The sequence below is a fragment of the Pongo pygmaeus genome, chromosome 13 (genome assembly GCF_028885625.2).
Source record: "Pongo pygmaeus isolate AG05252 chromosome 13, NHGRI_mPonPyg2-v2.0_pri, whole genome shotgun sequence".
Classification (NCBI taxonomy): domain Eukaryota; kingdom Metazoa; phylum Chordata; class Mammalia; order Primates; family Hominidae; genus Pongo; species Pongo pygmaeus.
In genome coordinates, this window is record NC_072386.2 from 101,313,661 (window position 1) to 101,341,193 (window position 27,533).

At 37.3% G+C, this 27,533-nt stretch overlaps 1 protein-coding gene across 1 annotated transcript in view; it reads right to left on the bottom strand.

The window, feature by feature from the left end:
• Positions 1-2,518: 2,518 nt before the first annotated feature.
• Positions 2,519-27,533, bottom strand: part of LPAR1 (lysophosphatidic acid receptor 1) — a 134,993-nt gene continuing 109,978 nt past the window's right edge. Inside the window, exon 5 of the mRNA XM_054501884.2 lies at positions 2,519-4,977. Within this exon, the coding sequence (XP_054357859.1) occupies positions 4,676-4,977 (302 nt within the window). The 3' untranslated portion in view covers positions 2,519-4,675. The remainder of the gene's footprint in view (positions 4,978-27,533) is intronic.

Consider the following 27,533-nt stretch of genomic DNA (forward strand, 5'->3'; position numbering starts at 1 on the left):
CTATCAGAATAATGATTAATTCATCCAAGAAATATCAATGGATGCTAAAACTAGACATTAAAATTTGATGAGGAACAGGATACTCACATAGTCCCAATTACCTCTCCACAGGGTGCTTATTACAAAGGAAAAAAATGATTGAGGGTATGTGTGCAACAGGTATCTGTTTTCTTCATAGTGGCAAACCTACTAGACATCACCTTAACTACATAATCAAAGTACATAATAGGACAAATGAACATGATGTGCTGCTTGATGGGATGTGGTCAGAAGAAACACAGCGCGTTTCTTTCTTGTTTTGTTAAAGATAAATGACAAATACAATTTAAAATGTCAGACAAGCCAAGTTGAGAGACATTCTAAAAAATGACCTGTGATCTTTAAGTGACAAAGTCATGAAGGTCAAGAAAAAGCTAAGAAGAGACTGCTGAAGATTTAAGAAGACTCAAAGATAATACAGCCAGTCAGCCTGGACTAGGTTATTTTGCTATAATGGACATTATTGGACAAATTGATGAAGGTTGAATGGGATCTGTGAATTAAATGATAGTTTCTGTATCAATGTTAATTTGACTTTAATAATTGCATTGAGGTTATGAAAGAGAATGTCCTTATCTGTAGGAATTACATAAGAAAGTATTCAGGGCTGATGGGGCATCATGTTGGCAATTTATTCACAAAAATCTGTAAATTTGGTTAGCTTTTCCATAAATTCCAAAATACAAGTTGTCTTTAGCATAAAAAATTGGGTTCAGAATTCTCTCTGGAGGCTAGAGCTAGATTAAGGAAGCTTGTGCCCAATTTCTCCTTCTTCCTCTTCTAATGAACATCCATAGTCAAATGAGGATAGCATGATTGAAAATGGAATCTTCTAAATCAAGGATTGGGAAACTTTTTCAATGAAGGGCCAGAGAGTGAATATCTTAGACTCTGAGGGCCGTTATAGTCTCTGTTGCAACTACTCCACTCTGCGCTAGTATTTAATTGTACAAAAGCAGTCATAGGGAATTAATAAACTAATAAGGATGGCTGTATTCCAATAAAACTTTATTTATGTACATTGACATTTGAATTTCTTATAATTTTCATGTGTCACAAAATATTTTCCCAACCATTTAAAAATGTAAAACCTGTTCTCAGCTGATAGGTCATACAAAAATAAGTGGATTCGACTGATGTGCCTTAGTTCACAAATCCAGCATATTTTCAAATAGTCATTACATGTCACATCATTAAAGTTCATATTCAGTTATAAAGCTCATAGTCATAGACTATTTGCTAATAATTTATTATTTAAGTTTATAATTTAATAATTTGCTAATAGTCTATGACTATGAGCTTTATAACATTAAGAGAAGAATTAGAGAATTTGCTGTGTAGACTACACAGGATGCAGGTGAATGCTAGAACATGAACAGCCCTTGCTTAGGAAGATTAACAATACATCCTGGCTCCTAGTTACATACATCTCTTCTATCATGCAGTGTCCAACCTCATTCACAAACCACCATTCTAAACCCACAAATAATCCCTAATTCTTATGGGGTTTGGAATCAGGTGAAGCTCAGTTGATATGAAACAATTAGCACTTTGTTTCAAAAGCTCTTTTCATTAAAATGTTCTGTTTACTTTGTTATAGTGAAGGGATGTGATAAAAGAGGTGTTTCTACAGTTTTTACCTAGCATAAGTGCACACTCTGGGTTTTAAGGGAAAGAGCTAGAAGCAGTATATAATATTTCAGAAGTTGAGAGAATTCTGGAATAAATTGGAAGATGAACAGTGGAACCTAAAACAATAGCTAACTGGGAAGGAGAAAAGGAAGGCTGATAAGATTCATTAATTATATGTTAGTTGCGGTTTTAGGTCTTGAAAATTATGGTTTCACTAATTTAAAAAGAGGAATATGTGAGCGGTGGCTAATTTGTAAAGACCAGTTCAAATATATTTGATTTTTAACAATCTTATATCCACCTAAAATTAAAGGTTCAGAATTCTCTTCCGAATCCTCATTGAGACATTCACTTGAATAAATATTTTATCTTTTTCCAACACCTTAGTGGTATACTGAAAATGTTATAATGGTTATAACACTGGAAGATATATATATAACTTTTATCTTGTTGGTTATTAAACCTATAAGTAGAAATACCACTGTGACTTTATAAACTAGTGAGAGTGTTTCATAAAGTTGTCAAAATTTTTTGTAAAATCAGAGTCTTTCAAAAAGAAACCCACTCTAACAGTTATCCTGTTGAGGTAAAGTACCATCTTAATAAATTGTCTTCTCTCAAGGAACATAAACTACCATCTCCCAGACATTGGCAAGATTTATTACTCAGATTGAAAAAAAGCAGTTGGGGGCTGGGGGAGCACATGGTTGCTCCGCCTCAGGGTTAAGCAGCCCTTGTTACAGAGAGATAAAGGAGGTCATAGTGGGAAAAACACCCACGCAATGCAAGCTGGAAGACTCTCGAACAAGAGAAATAGCACTGACCAGAACCACACATTACCAAACGCTGATTGAAAATGATTTATTAAAGTCCAATTAGTATGCTTTTCATTTCAAATAATCCATATAGCCTCCAGAAAAATATGCACATGTGTAAAAGTCCAAGTTCATTTCTCTCACTTCCAATATAAAGTATTCTGTATTTTGTATAAAGTATCTGCAAACACCTTTCTGCTAATTGGGTCCTCACATTCTTTTCACTACAGGTACTTTACAAGTCTGCCCTCTGCTCAAACACTAACCGTGCACTGACATCCTCCTTCCTAGACAGCCATTCATCTCCCAGACTTCTTTCTCTCAGACATCCTCCTGACCTCCCCTGACCTGCTTCACGACTGTGTTACCTCACTGGTTACTTGTTACAGCAAACTGATGCAACTACAGGTCTACCTGGACAATGTATTAAACAGGTATCACCTAATAGGGCGGCAGCCTATCGGGGTGATTCCTGGCGAATACACAGTAACCAACCACATACTGACACACTCAACCCATTTGCTACAGATGGATCCACACTAATTGATATGACAATCCTTTATTCACTCGGCACATTTGGTTTCTTTGCATTTTCTTCAATTTCACATTGCAGGTGTGGCTACCAAGAGCTGGATAGCGAGTCCTCAAACAAAGTTTGGAATTGCGAGATATATTGGGGTACCTTGATTCTTGAGACAGTTGAATTCTTCTAGTTGATCTTGTTATATTAAAAAGTCACTCTCAACTAAAGTGACCACCGCATTTCTTTTGTTAAAAGGTCATTTGACTGGCTTTTCCTCACAACTGCCACCCATGCAGTACAAAAGCAGGAAATCCCTTTTTATGAAAGGGATAAGTACAAGATGACATTTCACATTTTTTTAAAAAAAGAATCCTTCATGGGAATATGTCCTAATAATCAATTATATGGACAAAGTTTTATGTACACAAAATTTCTGCAACTTTATAATAATGAAAATTAGAAATAACCTAAATAGTTAACAACATGGGAATGGTTAAATAAACTGAGTTGCATCCATTAAATGGAATATAATATAGCCATTAAAATTATATTTTTGTAAAATTTTTAATGCCATAAGAAAATGTGGCAATTTTGCAATGAAAAAGATCTACTTATAAAACTGTTTACAGCATGACTCCAATTATGTAAAAAAAAGTATACAATACACATACAGGCATACATGGGGGTTGCTTTTTAAAGGTGGTTACTTCTGGGTTGTGATAGTGTCAGTAATCATTTTTGCTTTTTTATACATTTCTGCATTTTTCAAGTTTTCTATGATGAGTATATTATTTAACAAAGACTATGAAAATTTTCCTCTGATATACTGGTAATTAGACTGTACTTGGGTATTTTAAATATGTGGGAACAATATTACAGTGCTTCATCTTCTATGACTTTTTTGGAATACATATCACTTTGGTAATAAACTTACATTCCCTGTTTTATACTTGTTACAACATTTTAATTAAACAGTTAATATTGTGATTAGAGCATTGTTTGCTTCATAACCTAAACAAATACTGGCTTTGAAGTCTAGGTTCTATTTCCTAGAAGATTTAACATTAGTATCCTTTTAATCTTTTTAAGTAAGGCATACTGCATACATACATTACATGCATGCTTTCTAAACAAAAGATAATTCCAACTTACAGTTTTCCTATGTAAGGGAAAAAATGGAATTATGGTAGTTTAAAAACAGTCCATAGTCTCATCCATCACAAACATGCTGATAGGCATAAACATGTTTATTAAGTGAAACGTATCCTTTAAAAATAAAAAAGGGAAGCCTGTATATAAATGAAGTTGTGGATTCAACTAGTCAGAATTTATTCTGACTTGCACCAAACCACACAAAATCTTTTAAAAGTCTAGTTAGTGTAGTCTAAATGGACACTCCAGAGTCTGTTCTTGAATTCCATTGCAAGAGCTCCACTTCCTACTTTCAGAAGGGATGGGGATCAAGATGAGGGTTGTCACATAAGCTAATTTTCAATATATATCAAGTCTTGTGGGGTCTGGGAACAAATACTGTCATTGGTTAGTGTTTAAGTACATGAGTTGATTTTTCTCCTCTCTCACACCCCACCTTGCCCTGGCAATTGGGTAGGGGGAGGCTGTTTATCCTCCAAGAGAGGATGGCTGGTTCCTCATCTCAGTTTCCGTTCTAAACCACAGAGTGGTCATTGCTGTGAACTCCAGCCAAGATGGTGTGGTTGAGGGAGGAAGCCGAGCGGTCTGAGCCTTCTGTGGGGCCGGTGGGGTTCTCACTGCGCTGGCAGCACAGGATCTGCCTAAAGGTGGCGCTCATTTCTTTGTCACGGTAGGAGTAAATGATGGGGTTCATGGCAGAGTTGAATTCAGCAAGGAGAAGGAAGAATTTCTCATAGGCCAGCACGTCGCACTGTGGACAGCACACGTCTAGAAGTAACAAAACCAATCCAGGAGTCCAGCAGATGATAAAGGCCCCTACAAGGACAAGGATAGGGATCAGGAGGATTTTTAAAAAGAGAATGAAAAAATATTATAAAACATGCGACCATAAAGTGAAATGATTTCAGTTCAATATAAAAATACTGAAGTTGGAAGCCACCAATCATTGTCGCAAATGAAATATTCATTTCCTGAGATAATCAGAAAAAATTTAACGATAGTTAACTTAAAATTTTATTTTGGATGTTACTAAAATCAAGTAATTATGAGACATTGATGATTATTATTTTGAGCAATACACAAAGAGTTTGATAAGCAATTGAGATATGAAAAACTGCATTCAGGAAACACTTCACCTCACATAACAACATGGTTTTTAATAGCAGTGTTATTTTCAGGCAAAAGATAAGCACGAATGATAAGTGTCCTTTAATGTTTAATTAAGGCATAGTTTCTGGATTTAGGTTGTCTGGGCCCAAATCCTTGTGTGATATGTAATAAACCAGGTAAACTTAGGCAAACTACTTTCTTTCCTTAATTTTCCCATCTGAAAAATGCAGATGATTATAGTTACACCTCATAAGGTTTGTTGTATGGATTAAACGAGTGTTAAGGAAATAATCACTCAATCTGTATTGGAAATTGTGATTTTCAATGAAAAGATCTATGTTTTATTTTTATTCAACAACTACCTACATAGTGCTGTCCCATATGCTTTACCAGTAATAACTCATTGAATTTTCACAGTAGCCATATGACATAGAAACTAATATCCCCATTGTACAGATGAAGGAACTGAGACCCAGAAAATTTATATAACGGGCTCAAGGCCACAGTACTGGAAAGCAGAAAAATTCCAGAGTTTCTGCTCTTAGAGGCTGCCTCCAGAGTTCAAGCTCTAGAAAATATTACATTTCTACTTCTTGAAAATGATAACACTAAATATTTTAAACCAAATTTAATGTTTCAGATGTTTTACTAATTTAGATCAACTTTGTTCTCTTTCTTCCCCCAGTTATTCTGAATCATTACAATTTTACTATAACTGTAAGAGGAATGAAAATGTAGATGAGATGCTTAATTCTATTTCATTTAGTTTCTGAAATCACTCATCATTTGGATCCCAGGAAAATGGAGGTCGTAAACTAGCATTAAATCCTACCACTGTGTTACTCCAGACTCTGCTGGGGATCTTCTACTGAAAGAACATGAGCCAACAGCGGTGGGCACTACTGTGTCCCATTGCACCTCACCTAATGGGCCCCATATGTGTAATCAGGCAGGCTACATATGTGTAATCAGGCAGAGCGGAAGTAGGGGCAATACCAGAAGGGCATTTGCATCTTCAGATTTAAATGGCGCTGGCTTTGGTGGATGCAGGCTTAGACTGGGGTCATGGATTTGGTCCAGCCTCAAGGAATTAGTTTCACAAAATGTAAACAAATGAGATTTAGTCTCCAAACAGCCCACTTTTGAATCTGAGCTTTCTTTTGTGAAACTTTTCAGCAGGGAAATGAAAATAAAGGAGAAAAGTACCCCCATAAAGCTCTTTGTTCTACAACACAAATGTGTATTGGTTTTAAACTGCTGTTCACTTTGAAGATTGGCCAAGGTACTTCATTTTCTAATAAATACAATACCTTAGACTTTCCTTGGAGAGAAAAAAATACTTCAAATATCAGGAGATAATAGCCAAGGAGCAATTTGAACTTCAATAAAAATGTTAATAAAGCATTCATTCCAAGTCCTTGAATTTCCTTGCTTGAAAATCACTCAGAAAGCTAAACATAAAGGAAAATCAAAGGAATGCCTCTTGGGTTTCAGAAATAATGCATTATTCATTGAGAAGCCAGGAAGGGAATTATTCTCAGGATGGAAAATGCTTGGATGGAAAATGCATGGTCCCATTATGCCATTTACTTGGAAACTAAAAACACACAGTCCCTTCATGAATGGAACAGCATTCTTTCAAGTTTCCTTTCCCCTTTCTTTTATCAAAGCTCTAATTGAGTTCAAATTCAGAACTTGATTAGACACAAGGAACATGCATCTCAATAGCTAGATTTTAAATAAAATGATCTTTTTCTCCTTCTGGGCAACAGAAGGGAATATCTTTATTCTCACATACTTAAGCTGCTTGACTTTGTTCAAAAGTGAGAGAATTCAAACACTGTCATTTGTTGTTTATAATTTCTTCCCATGTTAAAATTTAAAAGGTGTAAGATCTTTCCAGAAAGAGCCCATGAGCCTTACTTTTAGACCAAGAAATGCAAGGAACCCTGCTAGACTGAAGGCAGGAAGTGGGAAACACCACAGCCTGACACAGGAGCTACTATGTATGGATGCTTCATTGAGGAACCTAGAGTCCTCTCCCTTTTCTTCTTCACTGAAAGGAACTGGTTTTTGTACTAGGATTAGGCCCAACCACACAGTCCCAACGCTCTGTGTTTGGATCGTCAAGACTCAATCCAATAATTTCAGTGACTCACAGTACAGGCCTCAGAAATCAACATCTAAAACCAATCATATGGAAATTCTGCGCCCCGCTCCCCCTCCTATTTCACAGAGGCCTCAAGGATCAAACTGACCAAAAGATGAGGATGCACTACAGAAAAGGAAAATGGGGGCTGGAAAATTTCAAGGGATGAGGCTCCTAACCCATAATGAATGGATATTCTGAAATGAAGTTTGCTCAAATTAAGGATTTCCCCTTGAGCTTCTGAAAACAATAATAAGCCACACCTAAACCCCTTTAATAATAAGAAGCTAACCATAATTCAATCAGGTTATAGGACTTGAGATGTGCATTGTGGACCCCATCAACATGTAATCTATAGAGAGTTCAGCATACACCTGAAAGGTTGATAAGAGTTAAAACACCTCCATCTCAGCACCTCTGAAGTGGAGAAATAATAGCTCCCCGCCTCCTCCACATGGCACAGTGAGGATCAAACTGAGATACAACTTGTAAAAGCCCTCTATAAACTGCGCATCTACCTGACCACCATGACTTACATGAGTGGCATAGACTTGTGGCAGCTGGTGTTGCAGAGCCCTAGGATAGATTCTCCAAGGGCAGAATGTGAAAATGTGTTTTGGACAAGGAAGAGCTGGCATGTCAAAAGGCTCTGAGACAATACTATCCTAATTATAAAGAGATTCCTAGGGTATGAAGAAGATAACAAGAGGGAATAGAGAGACAACATAGAGAAGCAAATCATTTTGGAGGTTCTCATGGGTCAATGCCATCACCTACCAAGATGGGGAATGAAATATAGTACTCAGTAGTCATAGTGCTTTGAGTAGTTTGTATATTTCCAGCACATTTCTGATAGAAGAATCCCACAAACCCAGGCACAACACCAATGAATGGTATGCAACAGTATGAAAGCAAGAGGAAGGGCCCTGTAATCCTAGCACTTTGGGAGGCCGAGGTGGGTGGATCACCTGAGGTCAAGAGTTCGAGACCAGCCTGGCCAACAATGGTGAAACCGCATCTTTACTAAAAATACAAAAATTAGCCAGGCGTGGTGGCGCACACCTGTGGTCCCAGCTACTTGGGAGGCTGAGGCAGGAGAATCACTTGAACCTAAGAGGTGGAGGTTGCAGTGAGCCGAGGTCACATCACCACACTCCAGCCTGGGTGACAGAGCAAGACTCCATCTCAAAAAAAAAAAAAAAAAAAAAAAAGGAAGAAGAAGTGTGGTTATTTATTGTAACGTCAGAAACAGAAGTAGCAGAAGATAAGATGTCCAAGGTCACAAAGGTCTTGTATATCTGGCTAAGATATTTGAAATTTGTCCAGTCCAGCATACATTCTCAACCCTAGCCACACATTACAACAGTCTGCAGAGCTTCTTTAAAAAATAAAGACCTTCACCCACCCCTCCCACTATGGGATTGTAATCTCATTGGCCTTACTAGTCAGATTTTCATTTAAGACACAACATTGGTGACAGAGTGGAAGAAGAAAATAAAGTAAAGGCAAAACTATTTCCAAATTCCAGAAGAGAGATAATGAAAGCCAGAATCAGGACAGCAGCATTGGGAAGAGATATAGAAGGACTAGAGAAGTATTTAGGAGACGGACTCCATGAGATGGATGAGACAGAGAAGTCTAGAATGACTTCTAAATGTTCACTTTGGTTGAAGGAGGAAACACAGGAGAAAATGTTTGCTGGTGTTTTGTTAAGGGAGGTAAGGAGAAGAAGAGAGCTGATGAGCTGGGTTCAGTATGTATTTAGTTTGAGGTACCTGCAAGACATCAAATGGGAATGCCTTAATTACATGTAAATAGGCTCATGGCAATTTGTGTCATGGGAAACTGTCTCACAGCATGCTGAACAAAAGTGGTTATATTCTCCCTGATTTGCCAATATTACAAGTAACATGGGGTGGAGGATATTCAAAACAGATCCGTGGGTTGTCCTTCCCTGAACAAGCTTTATTCCTCCCTGATGCATCTGTCAAAGCAATCTGTGAGGACCCCAATGCCCACAAAGATGGAGGGAGAGGTGCTGGAATGCAGACGCAAAAGGCAGGGAGGAATGAGGCTGTTTTGGAACAACAGGTCACAGCTGCAGATCGAGATCATATTACCACACCTTCCCTCAAATCTACCCAACCTCATCAGCTGAATAATGCTTACCATCTGGTCTCACAATTACAGTCTTTTTTTCTAGAATGACTTTTTCCTAACTAGTTGAGCTTTGCTTACATATGGAATGCAAGAACCAAAGTTAAAGAGGAAAACAGTCCTTGCCAGAGAAGACCTCTAGAGACAGTGTCCAAGATTTTTGATGAAAAACACAGAAAGCATTTCTAGTCTGGCTGGCAAAGTTGTGTTTTTACAAAAGAACCAGACATCCCACAGATCCAAAACAAGTCAAGGTAAATCAATTCTACATCAGCACTGTGCCCAAGGTGGCCTCACTCTTCTTGTTTTTCAAATGAGGATCCCAGAAACAGTCCTATCTCAGAGACCTGGGGTGGGAATCAAGGGAGAAAATAAGTGAGTGCCTAAGTTGCTTTTTCTGTTTTCCCTAAATTGTTTATTCCCTCAGGTCAGGCAGCGTGGTATCCCAGAATCTAATCAAATTTTAGTTCATCTCTGTAGTTACATTGTGATTTCTGCTATTAAGGTACACACATAATACATAGTTAGCTATGAAATCCTTCAATGCTATGTATCTTAACAGAGCCTATGTCAGAAAAATAGGCCACAGATGCAAAGCTTATTCTTCCTCAGTCTTGCAGCTAAGGGTTCATTATAATGGGGGTGTATGTGGATGGGCTTTTTGAGATTAATGCTTTTTCTAAAAGAATAACCCAGATTAATTATAAAATCTTTTTTCCTGACTATTGAAACTATATAATTTAACTGAGATATCTCCGCAGTATTATTGTTCTATATTATTTCCACCGTGATACCGATTTTACTCCATCTAGTTTGGTGTTCAACAGTGCCATTCCTTCCTGGTCACAGCACATGTTGCATACATTTAAAGTTTCATGATTTCATTTATTGTGTGATGTGCTCTAGTATTTTCATTACTCACTCTTGAGAGCAACATTTATCTTTTAGAGAAGGATAATAACACCATACAGAGCTCTAAAGCAGAGCAGAATACTCATTATGTTCTCTTTTTAACATTCCTGGATGACAGTTTTAGCTTCATTAGACTCTCCTGATCACCACAATGCTACTTTCCTGTACCCAAGAGAATGCCAAAGCTGCCTTCCCTCTGGCGTACTCTCCTTAACATTAAGTAGTGTGTATCGCGCACGTACAAGCTCCATACCCTACAACAGACGCTAACTCTCATCCTGCAACTGTACATTGGAAAGTCCACATTGAAATGACTTGTATGCTAGTGCCATTCTTACAGACCATTCAGGTGCTGAAAAGCCAGGAAAAACCACTTCCCCACTGCTACCACCCTAGCCAAGTGAGCAATACCTTTTATCTGCCAATTGCAACAGGCTCTTAACCAATTCCTCTTCCTCCACACTGCTTCCCTAAAGTCCAGCTTGTACAAAACAAGCATAAATCAATTTGCATTAAGTCACTCTCCTGCTTAAAACCCTCCAAAGTCTTCCTACTTGAATCCTTACTGCTATCCATAATGCCCTACACATGACTGGCCCTGCCAGTTTCTTGGATCTCATCTCTTTCCACTCGCTCCTCATTTACGAGGTTCCAGTCACACAGACAAAGCCCATTTCTGTCTCAGGATCTTTGCATTTATAGATCCATCTGCTGGGAGTACTCTCTCTGCAGCTTTTTATGTCTATTTACTTATTAAATGTCGCTTTCTTAAAAAGGCTATCCTTGGTTATCCTAGCCAAAGCAACAGCCCACCACCATCACCACATTCTCCCATTTTATTATCATCACATGATGATATAGCCAAATGATATATCCTTTATTTATACCCAAAATTATTGTATTTATTGGTTTACATGTTTATTGTTTTATCTTCCCTTAACAAGAATATTAACTTCATGAAGGAAGGAATGCTACCTCTTTCCTGTCTGTATCTCTGGAATCTAGAATATTGTCTGACGACAGCAGACACTCAATATCTTCCATTGGATGAATTAGCAAGTCATAGCTAAGCGCCTAGTACATACATCCCAAACAAGAAAAATTAATGAGTAGAAATGTCATTAAATTATGGGTGGAAAATAAACATTAACATCTACCGTGTGTAAGGTCTTTTAAACGGATGCTATAGGACATTCAAAGAGGCATAAAGAAGACCCTGGAAGACCAACTTCTAGAATGGTGGAACAATTCCTACACACTTTTGAAGGTTTAGAATTTGTATCCTATAATTTTAACCTGTATTACCTGGCCAAATTAAAGTGTGAGGGTTTTTTAAATGAGTGCACAGATATATGATAAAAGTGCAAGCACATGAATGAGAACAAGCAGCAGCAATTTCCGGACAACTTCTGAGACGACAGGCAGGAGGAAGGAGTGGGGGACGGTGCTTTGGTTATAGCTACAATTCTTTTCAGAGACCTGAAGCAAATTACGCAAAATGTTAGCATGTTTGATTTTAATGTTCGGTCATTAGATGATTGTCATATTACTTTTTGTGTTTTTTATATATTCGACTCGCTCATATTCAGATATTTATAAATTTAGAAATTTTAACAACACGAAACTAGAAGTCTTGATTTTTCTTAAGTAAAAGGTAAGAAGAGAAGGCAGAAGAGTAGAAAGTTTGCTAAAAGTTTTATCTTGTTTGGGGGCTACTGTAGATACCGAATTATATCTTGAATTTTATTTTATTTTATTTTACTTGAGACTGAGTCTCACTCTGTCATCCAGGCTGGAGTGCAGTGGCATGATCTTGGCTCACTGCAACCTCTGCCTCCCAGATTCAAGTGATTCCCTTGCCTCAGTCTCCTGAATAACTGGGATTACAGGTGCATGCCACCATGCCTAATTTTTGTATTTTTAGTAGAGATGGGCTTTCACCATGTTGGCCAGGCTGGTCTTGAACTGCTGACCTCAAGTGTTCTGCCCGCCTCGGCCTCCCAAAGTGTTAGGAATATAGGCATGAGCCACCGTGCCCAGCCTATATCTTGAATTTTTTAAAGTATGTTTTTAAAATTTAAAGTTAGCCACTATTAAAAATAGATATTGGATGTACCACTCAAACCACTAAAGAAACAAAGAAAAATTTTTTTAAAAGGAAGGAAGAACAAAACAGTTTGAAAAGAAAACTCAATTTATCAAAAGGAAAAGAAATAGAAGCAAAAGCAAGGAAATGCACACACATAAATAGAATGTCAAGAATAAGCCCAAACATGTGACTAGACATCATAAATGTGATGCCCTTAATTCTCTTACTGAAAAACAGATTCAACACCATGACTTTTGAACAGATTTCTTTTTTCCCTTGAACTTCTAACTGCTTTCTCTTTATATTCTCTCTTTTGTTACAGATAAGAAACACATAGTTTATTACAGCAGAAGCATGCCACAGATGTATTTCCAACTTTTTAATTATACAATTTTTCCCCAAAGACATTTCCTGCAGCCCTCTGACTTACTAACCCAATCGAACCCATTGATTTCTAGGCCTGCTTCTCAGCTTCCATTGAGGGTTGCTTATTTTACATACCCAGGTGGTACATTGTTTCTTCTAACGTACATCTTTTTTTTGGAATTTCTTTTCTTCTCCCTCCCCCACCCCGATTTTCTAGAGTGTATCCATGAGCATTCTTTCTAGAAAGTTTGCATAAGCTTAAAATCATTTTCTCTCAGAACACTGTCTTCTAGTATTTAGTCTTGCAGATGAGAAGTCTGATGTATGATTCCCACTCTTCTTGTGTAAAACACCTACATAGTACGGGTCCTTACTTACTTGCCAAGCTTTGTCTTGCACTGCATGTCTGCTTTCTGGACATATGAGTTTTTCCAGTCCTTTCAGTCTATCACAATCCCCCTAACCATGGGCCTTTGTACGTGTTACTCTCTCTCCTCGCAATCTAATTCCTACTCACACTTTACTTACCGCTACTTCTGGGATGCCTTCCCTGATTAAGTCAAAAATCCCTTTGTAATATGCTCTCAGCATTATAAAACACTCCATGGTAGAAGTTATCACAGGTGTAATTTATTTTTATTTACAATGTGATTATTGTTCACTTCTGTCATCAGACTATTTTTACTCCACTGTGTCTATATAACCTAACAAAATTTTTGGCATATAGTAAGTGCTCTATAAACATTTGTTGAATGAACAAAAAAAATAAGTGAAAGAACAAGGATCTGGCTAGCTAGCTACAAACCTAGGCCATTAACCAAATATTTTTCTCATCCTCTCCTACCTGAAACTGTCACTATGTCTTTCATTAACTTTGGGAGATCACAAATATCACTAGAATATGATGTCTTGGCTTTGCTCATAATTCTTGCTTGGCCCTTGATTGGCAATTTTATCTATAGTCTCACATTCGTGATATTTCCTTTAGATTAAGGAAATATCCTATCACTTTGAGTACTTTTCTCTCCATTGTTTCTGTTCATGTGAGACTTCTTTTACAATGAATATTGGATATTTGGGAACCTACATTTAAAAATTGATGGATCCTTGACGTCTCTTAATTTTTCATTTGTATTTTTACCACTTTACTTTTTATTTGGTATCCTGGGTGATATCATGGACTTATTTTCAAGGTCAAATATTTGATTTTTAGCTATATCCATTTCACTACTTGGTAGTGACTTTTGGTTTGTCTGTTTATTAGCAATGGATAAAGGAGGGCAGGCGATCAGATTTTTTTTATTTTCAGGAACACTGTTCTCTGAATGATCCTTTTACATAGTAATGTGTACTAATTTAGTCAATACAGTATCTTCTTGAATCTGTGAAGCTATTAATTAGAGTTTATTTGACATTATTTTGTGCTTCCTATACTATCACTTTTTCCATGTAAGATGTTGCTCTACATTCAAATGCAGTGGGTGGGGGGTCATCATGCTTCAAGGAATGTCTATTCATTATGCAGGAAACATTCCTGAATAGAGGACCCTCTTAATTTGAGAAGACAGCATAAAAAATTGCCACCAAAGTCAGCTTTTCCCTGTACCTAAAACATTTAGCCATGCCATCTGAGTAGGCAAATTCTAAATGAGATAATTACATGGGGAGAGATGTGTTCCTCCGAATGTTCTTATCTACAAATAGAACAAATAAAGTCAGAATAATGTTCCAAAAATATGGAAGCAGCACAACCACCTAATTAGATCCAGGATGCATGCACACATACTTCACTACCAATGGTAGCTACTATTCTCAGGAATAGAATGTGACCCCTGAGGTCTATAAGCATACAAAAAAGGAAAGGCTTTAATTTACTCGCAATCCAACAATACAGTCTAAACCTTAAGACGGGTCACTGCCTCTTCCTTTTTTCCTAATTCTTGTCTTCTGATTTCTACCCAGCTCTGTCTTAGGGTGAAGTAACTGAGGTTAAGACTGACTTACCAGGCCAGGCGCAGTGGCTCATGCCTATAATCCCAACACTTTGGGAGGCTAAGGTGGGTGGATCACCTGAGGTGAGGAGTTTGAGACCAGCCTGACCAATATGATAAAACCCCATCTCTACTAAAAATACAAAATTAGGCTGGGCATGGTGGCTCATGCCTGTAATCCCAGCACTTTGGGAGGCTGAGGCGGGTGGATTGCCTGAGGTCAGGAGTTCAAGACCAGCCTGACCAACATGGTATTACCCTGTCTCTACTAAAACCACAAAAATTAGTCGGATGTGATGGCAGGCGCCTGTATTCTCAGCCACTCCAGAGTCTAAGGCAGGAGAATTGCTTGAAGCTGAGAGGCAGAGGTTGCAGTGAGCCAAGATTGTGCCACTGCACTCCAGCCTGAGCAACAAGAGCAAAAATCCACCTCAAAAAAAAAAAAAAAAAAAATTTAGCTGGGCGTGGTGACACATGCCTGTAATCCCAGCCACTCAGGAGGCTGAGGCAGAAGAATCACTTGAACCTGGGAGACAGAGGTTGCAGTGAGCAAAGATTGCACCATTGCACACCAGCCTGGGCAACAAAAGCGAAACTCCATCTCAAAAAAAAAAAGACTGATTTACCAGAGCATTATTACCCATCAATAACCAAAAAAAAAAAAAACAATGCTACTCCAAGGCCTACAAAGAGATTATCTGGTAAGCCTTTACTATTTTCAAGTCACTGATATTATTTTTAAACTTGTAAAAATATATATATACCCATATGTATGCATACACACATAACACACACATAACATGCATGCACTATGCACACTGAGGATCCTCAGTCTTCACTTTGCTGTATCATAAAAGAGACAGTAAGATTTGTTTTCTTTTACATAATGTGCACTATGAAACCCAATCAAAAACGATGGTACCACATATATTCTTCACATAGAAAATAACTCACAGTTCTCAAAATGGTTAAATCTATTTTGCCTCGTAAACCAAGTGATAAATCGCAAATGTCTTAAAAAGCAAAATTTTCCCCTTATTTAAAAAATAATAAATCATAAACTTCACAGAAAATCAATGTTGTCAACTCCAGACCAACACCATCTAACTTAGAAAGTGATACTAAACTAATTGCATGACTGTGGTCCAACTGTTACTAAGGTGATTTGAATAATATTTATCCCTTTAAAAGGATAAAGGAAATTCCCCTCAGAATCTTTCCCTAGCAAAAGTTCAACATTAACAGGAAGTTTATAATTGGTTTTGCAACATATTTAATTTTTTAACTACAAATTAAGATTCTCCCAAAATAATATAAATCTAAACAAGTACTGAAATCTGGCTGAAAATGCTCATAGAATGTAGCTGACAAAATCCTGTGGATTTTTTTTCTGTGCAGTTCATGAATCACAAGATATGTATTACCCAAGAGACAAACTTCAAGGATAGAGAAACGTAATGGAAATTTTATTTACAATTCATTTTCTTACTATCAAAATGAGGAAAATATTAAAAATTTAATCTAAAAGCAAATTGAGAAAACTTTGTGAATTATTTACGTAACCTAAAAATGTTTATATTTATATAAATATAATTTTTAATAGCCAAAAGACATGAAAAGAAGAACAGTATTAACTGTAAATGTGGTCATTGTCATTCTTTTTGAGATTAGTTACATCTCCTATAGCTGCCAAATGCCCTGGATTGATCTTTAGGAAGCACAGATTCTTGGCAGAGCAGAAAGGAGGTATGGTCTGTTCTAATATGATAGCTATCTGTCTAAGATATCTCTCTTTATCAAAAACTTTTATAAATTAAAAAAAAATCCTTAAAGTAAGGTTATAAAAACAATTATTCAATTGGGAAGTGGGTGTTTAGGCTACAGAAGTCCAGATTCAAAATCATAAACAAACTTTTTCTACATAAATTTCAATTATTTTAACTACAAGTGTAGAGTAAAAAGGCTAGCTGATAAAATTGACAACACCAAGTCTAAATATCACAAAGCAAATTCTGACTAGCCCATAAATCCTAAGCAAAAGTCAATCAGTTCTAAAGCTGTCAAAATAAACTGCAACAATATCACTGATAGAAACTTATCCTATAGATATATTTACACACAATACAATTATGCATGTGCAAAGAATTATTTGCAGTATTCTTTATTTTAAAAACTGTAAATAGATAACCATAAATAGAGAAGTAAAATAAGGTACACTGCACCCATAAAGTAGAATCCTATTCAATTCTACCAGTTTAGATAGTCTGCCTTTACTGATACCAAATCATCAGATGCCCTACAGTAAGCCTTAACGGAGGATAATAGTCAATGCATCTAACAGTGTTTAGAACAACAAAACATAAAAATGATACTTTAAACATCTTCTTTAAAAATATAAATTTGTATTCATTTACCAATGTTTTGACATAGAGTCAAGGTTTTTTATTTGAACACAGGTGCATTGACTGGAGTTCTGTGTCATATTGGAAGCAAAAGCCACCCCAATTAAGCATCCCATACTACTTCCAATTTGGCTCCCCCAGAATAGAGTCAAAACTGAAAATTCTTGCAAAGCAATTTCAGTGAAAAACCTTGTGGAGTGTTTTTATGGATTCTCCAAACTTCAACAGTTGTTTTCATCAGCTCTTTTTTTTTCCCCCAATTTACCTTAATTGAATGTTAACGAAGCATTCACCTAATTTTCATAGAAACAATGTCTTCTTTTTGTACTTATTTTATTAGACAATGTAATTATTTAATTAGTTATGTGACTAGGGATGCAGCAATGAACCCAGCAGAAAAAAAAAAAAAAAATCTGCCTTCATTGAGTTTAGGTTCCAAGAGAAATGAGAAAGACAATCAACAAAATACAAAATAAGTAAGATACATTTTAGAGGGGAATAATATTTGGAGACTATGGAAGAGCAAGTGTGGATACAAGAAGGGCAGCTAGAAACTCACGCAGTAAATCAGACAAGAGATAATGGTGGCTTTGAATGCGGGAAGGTGGAGATCATAGACACATTTTGACCATACAGCTGATATGTATGGCTAACAGACTGGATATTGGAGACAACAAGAAAAGTCAAAAATACCTGAAAACTGAAAAAATGAATTTAGCGGCAAGAGGGTCACTGATGACAGTTCAGTGGAGTCATGAGAACTCCTGACTTGGAGTAACATCAAGAAAGAACAGGAAAGAAACTGAATACTGCAAGGATATACAACTCTTTGAAGCAGTTTTACTGGAAGAGAATAGAAAAGTGGCTATGGGCATGAATTAGTATGTTTTACAAAACCATTGTTAACACATTGGCTGGGTGCGGTGGCTCTCGCCTGTAATCCCAGCACTTTGGGAGGCCGAGGCAGGCACATCACAAGGTCAGGAGATCGAGACCATCCTGGCTAACAAGGTGAAACCCTGTCTCTACTAAAAATACAAAAATTAGCCGGGCATGGTTGGGCGCCTGTAGTCTCAGCTACTCGGGAGGCTGAGGCAGGAGAATGGTGTGAAGCCGGGAGGCGGAGCTTGCAGTGAGCCGAGATTGCACCACTGCACTCCAGCCTGGGCAACAGAGTGAGACTCCGTCTTGAAAAATGAAAGAGAGAAAGAGAAAGAGAGAGAGAGAGAGAGAAAGAAAGAAGAGAAAGAAAGAAAGAAAGAAAGAAAGAAAGAAAGAAAGAAAGAAAGAAAGAAAGAAAGAAAGAAAGAAAGAAAGAAAGAAAGAAAAAGAAAGAAAGAAAGACATTAAGTTGGTGAAAAGAAGTCAGGTAAGAATAGGTGCATATACTCAGTGTGTATATGCAGATATACACGTGCCCTCCCACACTTGCTTATGCTTATATATGTAGATAATTTTAAAAAATTCTACATCAGAAATTAGTATTGCCATGGCTAAAGATTGAGGTGAGAAAGTAGATTCACTGTGTATTTTTCACTACTAGAATTTTTGTCACAAATCATTACTTTAAAATTAATTGTAAAATTGTAATTGAGTTTACAATTGTTAATAACAACAGGATACCAACTGAGCTGCTGGAAATTCAAAGCAGCTTTAGGTTTGTTTGCTGTACAAATAGCATATTGTGGTTACAAAATAATCACTATTGGTTCTAGTAGTACAAATCACACACCCTAATTAAGTGATTGCATTATATCCAAATGGAATGTCTGTAACAGACTAGAAATCCGTTAACAGCACAGTTTTGCATTCAGAGGCCAAAATATTTTTACAAATGAATACAAATAATGAGAAAGAAATGAACCATACATTTAACTCAAGAAGTTGAGCAAAAATATATAACATCCCCAAAAGGAAAAAAGAAATTAAAACATGTTACTGAAATAGTAAATAAAAAATAATAAACTTGATTAAGACAACAAATCTGGTATTTAAAGAAACAACTAAAGAGACAAATGTCTTATAAATATGATCAACAAAATAAAAACAGATTAGAAAGAAGAGATAACCATAGATGATGAAGTTCACACAACTAGAAGTTACATGAAATTATTTGCCAATAAATTTGAAAATATGGCTAAAATTGATGTTTTTCTAAGGAAACAAACTATGACAATTGATGCAATAGTTTGAAAATCTGAATATACTCAAAACAAAAAACATAGAGAATATAATCGTTAAAAAAGTTCCTTCACCCCCCTCAAAAGGCACCAGATTCAGATGGATTTGTGGATGAAATTTATCAAACCACTAAGGAACATATTACTTCCTATGGAATTTATATTGTTCCCCAAGCATTAACACTTAAAAAAAAATTCCAATTCATTCTAAGAGACTAAAATAAACTATAAAAAATAGACAAAACAAATCTCCCCTCCACAAAGCTATAGATTAGTTTTTCTCAATGCGATTGGAATTGGCTTTGGGGATGAAAAACTTCTTTGTTGCATGTAACTGTTCCATGAATTCCAGGGTCCTTAGCACTCTGCCCATTGTGGCCAGCAAAAACTACTCCCTCACATTCCCAAATGTCCCTGGAGAATAGTCAGCAGGAAGTACCACCTTTCCTTGAGAATAACTGCATAGACCAGTCAACTTTGTGAATATAATCGAATCCGACATTATATTAGCAGAATGCAACCAAAAAGGGTTAACACTAGGAAATCTCTTAATGCAATTCACCACACTATTAAGAAAAAATTAAGCTGAAACTGGATTCCTTCCTTACACCTTACACAAAAATTAATTCAAGATGGATTAAAGACTTAAACATTAGATGTAAAACCATAAAAACCCTAGAAGAAAACCTAGGCATTACCATTCAGGACATAGGCATGGGCAAGGACTTCATGTCTAAAACACCAAAAGCAATGGCAACAAAAGCCAAAATTGACAAATGGGATCTCATTAAACTAAAGAGCTTCTGCACAGCAAAAGAAACTACCATCAGAGTGAACAGGCAACCTACAGAATGGGAGAAAACTTTCACAACCTACTCATCTGACAAAGGGCTAATATCCAGAATCTACAATGAACTCAAACAAATTTACAAGAAAAAAACAAACAACCCCATTAAAAAGTGGACGAAGGACATGAACAGACACTTCTCAAAAGAAGACATTTATGCAGCCAAAAAACACATGAAAAAATGCTCACCATCACTGGCCATCAGAGAAATGCAAATCAAAACCACAATGAGATACCATCTCACACCAGTTAGAATGGCAATCATTAAAAGGTCAGGAAACAACAGGTTCTGGAGAGGATATGGAGAAATAGGAACACTTTTACACTGTTGGTGGGACTGTAAACTAGTTCAACCATTGTGGAAGTCAGTGTGGAGATTCCTCAGGGATCTAGAACTAGAAATACCATTTGACCCAGCCATCCTATTACTGGGTATATACCCAAAGGACTATAAATCATGCTGCTATAAAGACACATGCACACGTATGTTTATTGCAGCACTATTCACAATAGCAAAGACTTGGAACCAACCCAAATGTCCAACAATGATAGACTGGATTAAGAAAATGTGGCACGTATACACCATGGAATACTATGCAGCCATAAAAAATGATGAGTTCATGTCCTTTGTAGGGACATGGATGAAACTGGAAACCATCATTCTCAGTAAACTATCACAAGAACAAAAAACCAAACACCGCATATTCTCACTCATAGGTGGGAACTGAACAATGAGAACACATGGACACAGGAAGGGGAACATCACACTCTGGGGACTGTTGTGGGGTGGGGGGAGGGGGGAGGGATAGCATTAGGAGATATACCTAATGCTAAATGGCGAGTTAATGGGTGCAGCACACCAGCACGGCACATGTATACATATGTAACTAACCTGCACATTGTGCACATGTACCCTAAAACTTAAAGTATAATAAAATTTAAAAAAAAAGAAAAAATATTAGCACCAATGACTTGCCTGGTAAAATTCAACATTTGCTTTTTTAAAAGGAAGATAAAACACCACCACCAACAAATCAAAATATAATTACAAGTACAACACTTAGTAATCTGGGAATAGGGGAAAACTACAGAAAACTTATTAGAAATCAACAGAAATCTTATTTAACAATGAAATACTAGAAGTATTCCATTAATATAAGGGATAAGAAAAGGATATCCATTTGTACTGACATTCTAGTCAATGAATTAAGCTAGAAAAGAAAAAAAAAGATAAACAATTGAAAATAAGTTGTCTTCAGATTGCCTACTTGTTAATAGAAAAACTAAAATACCTGATAACTATTCAATCAACTATTGGAAAAAAATTTGTAACTCAGAAAAGTGGGCATATATAAATTAAAGTACAAAACTAAATGGATTTCTTGTAATAAATATTTGCAAGATAATCATCATCTAGCAAAAGTATGTTATTCTTCAATAAAGAACATTACATAACTTTTAAGAAAAAATACCTAAATAAATGGAGCTAGTACCATATTCTTGAAGGGGAAGATTCAATACTTTTAAAATAGGAATTCTTTCAAAATTAGTTTGTATATTAAATGCATTTGTGGGGGCAAGTTAATGAAAGGGGATTATCTCATTAAAACATGCTATAAAGCCACAGGTTTAAGCTAGTTTGGTACTAGCAGGAGGATAAACAAGATTAGTGGCACACATTAGAATCTAAAAACGGATCTCTGCATAACAAAATCTAATACATATTTTAAAACATGAAGAAAAGATTAAATGCTCAATAAATAGTCTTGGAATAATTTGACTTTGGGGTGAGGCAGGGATATAAAAGTTAGATTCCCATTATATATCAATACAATAATAAAATGAATAATCCAATTAAAATGTAAAATAGTTTAATAGATGCTTCTCAAAAGAAAATGTATAAATGGCACATTAAGCACATGAAAAGGTGATCAGCTTCACTAGTCATCAGGGAAATACAAACTAAATCCACAAACAGATACAACTGCACACCCACTGAATGTCTAAAATTTAAAAGAGTGACCCTAGCAAATGTTGACTTGGATATAGTGGAACTGAAACTTTCATCACTGCTCTTGAAAATGTAATATGGTATTAATCATTTGGAAAACAGTTTGGCAGCTTCTTCAAAAGTTAAACATTCACATATCATATGACTCAGCCATTCTACTCAATATTTATCCAAGAGAAAGGAAAGAATATGTCCACACAAAGATGTGTATAAAATGCCCAGAGCAAAATATTTGTAATAGTCAATAACTAGAAACAACCCAAAAGTCCATCCACAGATCAACAGGTGAATATACAGTAGTATTTCCAATCAATGGAATACTAGTCAGTAATAGAAACCAACTGTCAATATATGCAACAACATGTTATATGTCAATTATAGTTCAATAAAGTAGGAAGGAGAGAATGACAGAGAGAGAGAGTGAGGAAGAGATTGACCAACACTAGAAAGGCCAGCACCAACTATCTGTAGTTTCTTCTCATTTCCTGTAGAAAGTAGCTCATAGCTCAGGCCAGAGCAGTGGCTCATGCCTATAATCCAAGCACTTCGGGAGGCCAAGGCGGGTGGATCACGAGGTCAGGAGTTCGAGACCAGCCTGACCAACACGGTGAAACCCCATCTCTACTAAAAATACAAAAATTAGCCAGGTGAGGTGGCGTGTGCCTGTAATCCCAGCTACTTGGGAGGCTGAGGCAGGAGAATCGCTTGATCCTGGGAGGCAGAGGTTACAGTCAGCTGAGATCATGCCACTGCACTCCAGCCTGGGTGACAGAGTGAGGAAAGAAAGAAAGAGGAGAAAGAGGAGAGAGAGAAAGACAGAGAGAGAGAAAGAGGGAGGGAGGGAGAGAGAGAGAGAGGAGAAGAGAAGGGGAGGGGAGGGGAAAGGGAAACGGAAGGGAAAGGGAAGGAAGAGGGAGGGAGGGAGGAAAGGAAGGAAGGAAGGAAGGAAGGAAGGAAGGAAGGAAGGAAGGAAGGCAGGAAGGCAGGAAGGCAGGCAGGCAGACAGGCAGGCTGGCTGGCTCAAAAACACTCAATAAGCTTAGTGGTGCAGGCTGCACCCTTACTGGGGAAACCCATGATTGTCCAGCAATATCTGTGGCTGGGTGGTTGAGTCTGTTGATCCACGGATGAAATGTTAGCAAGCACTTTGGCTTCAGAACTAAAGCTCATCAGTATTAAATGTGTTATTCTGATCTTAAAAAGAATAGGTAGCAGAGTGGGAAAGATTTAAAATGCTCTTACTAGTGACATAATGGTAATACATAAATGGACACACTCATATACTGTTGATAGAAGAGTCATTTGACCATCTTTTTGAAGGGCAATTTGGCAATATCTAAATGTACAATGTCCTCTTTTACCTAACAATTCCATTTTAGAAATGTATCATCCAGATATACCTGAAGAAGCTATAAAAATACAACCACAAAATGTTCAATGAAATATTTATAACAGTAGAAAATTAGAAACTATCTCAATATCCACTGATAGTATACATAAGTGGAGTAGTAAGCAGCCATTAAGCAGATTGGCACTGCTCTATCATATTTACCCACATGGGAAGAGATGCACATTACATTAAGTCTATAAAGTTACATCAGGTACAATAGGTCACTTATTATAAAATTGCTATAGGTACTTATATGCATATATACCCTATGTGCATTACAAAAAATGTCTAGAAGGATACACACCAAATCATTGGCAGTAGTTACCTTGAGGAACCAGGGGCAGTTGCATGGACTTTAAATTTTAATGTAAACATTGTTTTTGTAACTTTTTTGGGTAAGAAACATGTTTTTCTAAGCCTGTCCAGGACAGGGTGGAAATTGATGGAAAAAAAAAGTCCTGGAACCCACTGGGACACAAACTTGGTCTCAATTCCTGCTCTCATCCAGGGCAAGTGTTTGTAACCAAAAGTGGTATGGGACTGTCTGTTTCATGCACATAATTTTTCCACCTGCTTACACGTGGCCTCAGTGTGCTGGCCCGCATGATGTTCATCTACTATGCTCCCTGGTCTAAGCAGGAGGAAAAAAGAGGACAGACAGTGGACTTTGATAATGATATTGATGTAGATAATCAACCCTAAATTATTACTTTTCTTTATTCTTTGGAAATGCTTCATTAGAATAAATTAGAAATGCTTCAATGGAAAGAACTTCATTAAAAATGTTTTTAAAATAATGATAAAGCCTTTATTAAACACTATTTACCAGTTTAAAGAAAAGAAACATGTTTTTCTTTAATAATTAAGGAAATGAATGACAATATTCACATGGGAACTCAAGAAGCTAGTTAGTGGGGAGGAAGAAGAATAGAGGTATCTTGGAAATAAAATTTATTTTAATCTCTGAGGCTGGGTAACTTGGAGGACTTTAAAGGTATGTATTCATCTTTTATAGGAGGAAAGAGACAGACCTGAGGTCAGATACTGTTTCTTTTCCTTACTGCATATGGGACATTGGACAAGTTACTCACTTTTGCCCAGCCTCAATTTCCTTATCTGTCAAAGGGGATATGATCTACTTTCAGCACTATTGTGAGGACTGAATGAGACACTGCAAGTGGAGTACGAAGCACAGGGCCACCTAATGGGTTCCCTTCATTTCTTTCCTTTCCTTCTTCAGTGAATACCCAAAGGATAAGCCTCCAAGAAATGTGGATATTTTGGGTGAACTGTTATTGGTTCTCCCAACCTAGAGATAGCAAAGTGGGAAGCTGTACTCCCTACTATGCCATTACCATAGTCACAGAGTGACATCAGGCTGTCCTTTAATCTGAAACAATTCTGAAGTAACCCATCAGCATTTCTTGATGACTTCTTGAACTTCAGAGTCAGTCCCCTTTTTGCTTAAAATTAAAAATAAGGGGCAGGTGCAGTGGCTCTCACCTATAATCCCAGCCTTTTGGGAGGCTGAGGCAGGAGGATCGCTTGAGCCCAGGAGTTCAACACCAGTCTGGGCAACAAGGTGAAACCCTACCTCCAGAAAAAGTAAAAAAAAAAATCAGCCAGATGCAGTGGCGCACACATGTGGTCCCAACGACATGAGAGGCTGAGGTGGGGGAATTGCTTGAGCCCAGGAGGTCAAGGCTGCAGTGAGTTATGATTGCACTACCACACTCCAGCCTGGATGACAAAGCAAGACCTAGTCTTAAAAAATAAAAAAAGAATATAAAATGAATATTTGCTTTTAATTTCTTAATTTTAGACCCAATCTCATTTGAAAAAGAATTTGAGGTAAGAGTCAAGTTTAAAAGTTTAAATGGTCCTTTATTTTACTATTCTTCAAGTAGAGGGGAACAATTTCTAAGAGGAATGGACTATTTCAGCCTGCTAAAGTACCACATTCTGGAAAAGGATGAAATCCTTCTGGCTTTAGAGAGCCTGGGAAGACAGGGTGTAGTGGACGCCCCACTCTGAGCATGCTCAGAGCTGCACAGCCAGAACAGCTGCCACAGCCAGGCATAGCCAGCAAAGGTTCTTGGTGGCTGGCTCCAACCTCTCCTCTGTGGAGCAGACACTGGGGCCTGGCCACTAGGCTGGGTGGGCTGCATAATCAGTTATTGCAGCACGGGGCCCCCTAGTCAGGACCTAAGGCAGAGGCCAGATCTTCTTAGCTGGGAAACTAGGGGAGACCCACTTGTTTTTAATGACAGGGCCTGACCTAGTTGAGATGTTTGAGGAAAATAGATAAGCCAGGGAGGGAACTCTTTAGGGAGTGAACACACAGGCCTCGTATTTCTGTTTGTCACAGGTTACAGTTCGGGAGGGTCTGCTGGAGACTTATCAGACAACATAGCACTGACTGGGGGGTGTTCAGAGCTGGATGCACTCTGGCCACCTCGGTAAGATTGGACCCCACCCTCCAGAAACAGCTGGGCGGCTGGGCAAAGGCCAGCACTGAGAGAATTTCACTGCAGAACAGTTCTGGCTAAAAAACAATAAAAATAATTTTCCTAAGAAATAAAGTAGCAACAAAAGAGAACCAGATGCAGCCCAGAGGGGCTTCATGTTGGCCCTGCATGAAGAATGGAAAGACAGCCTTTGGGACATCTGGGCATTTCTCTTGCTTCTCATGCCATTTACCCATCCATTTCGTATCCATTTCTTAGTCAAAAATCTTAATCAGATCAGGCTTACAGAGTGAAAAACTGTTCGGGAAGATGTAAGCTGGGTCAATTCCTTTGTCATCCTTTAGCTGTAAACCAGTAAAGTGCTCGCTTCCAGTTTAGATCAGAGGGAGAAATGTACTTGCTCCATTTAATCCAGGTATATGATGCTAATGAAGAACCTCAAGTCCTGCTCATAATTATTCTTGTTACCACGACAGATTTTTAACTGTGCTGGATACTTTCTAGGGCCCTCATTATATTTTCAAAAACATTTCTGACAATTTTCTTTTTGACAGTTGTTTTTCAGACTCCTGCTATTTATTCAGGTCGTTTGTGGCCTTTTGATTTTTAACTATGTAAAGTTTTGAGGTGGAATTATATCTTTTAAATGCATTTATATGTTATCTCTTTATAATGCCTAATTAAATTTATCAGGGGCAACCCACACTTGAAACATTTAAAAGGCACCTCAGAATGTTTTTTATTTGCTTAGTCTGATTGTTACTGAATTACACCTTATTTTGTGTTTTGCACTTAAGTATTTGATTTTTAAGACATTCCCCATTGTACTACTCCATGGTATGATCTAGAAAGTAACCCTACATTTAAGTAGGCAAGAAAAACAAAGGAAAGGATCCACAAGAATAGTACACTAAGGATTACCCATAGTGAGGTTACTAGATTGAAGACTAGGATTTAAGCACTGTATGAACTTGTACTAAACACATAATACACTGAAGCATGACTTAAAATTTGGGAGGGGGTGAGTTAAGTGACTTGTATTTGAATATGCAACTTTTTAGTGAAATCTTTTTTTTTTTTTTTTTTTTTTTTTTTTGAGATGGAGTCTTGCTCTGTTGCCCAGGCTGGAGTGCAGTGGCGCGATCTCGGCTCACTGCAAGCTCCGCCTCCCAGGTTCACGCCATTCTCCTGCCTCGGCCTCCCGAGTAGCTGGGACTACAGGAACCTGCCACCACACCTGGCTAATTTTTTCTATTTTTAGTAGAGATGGGGTTTCACCGTGTTAGCCAGGATGGTCTCG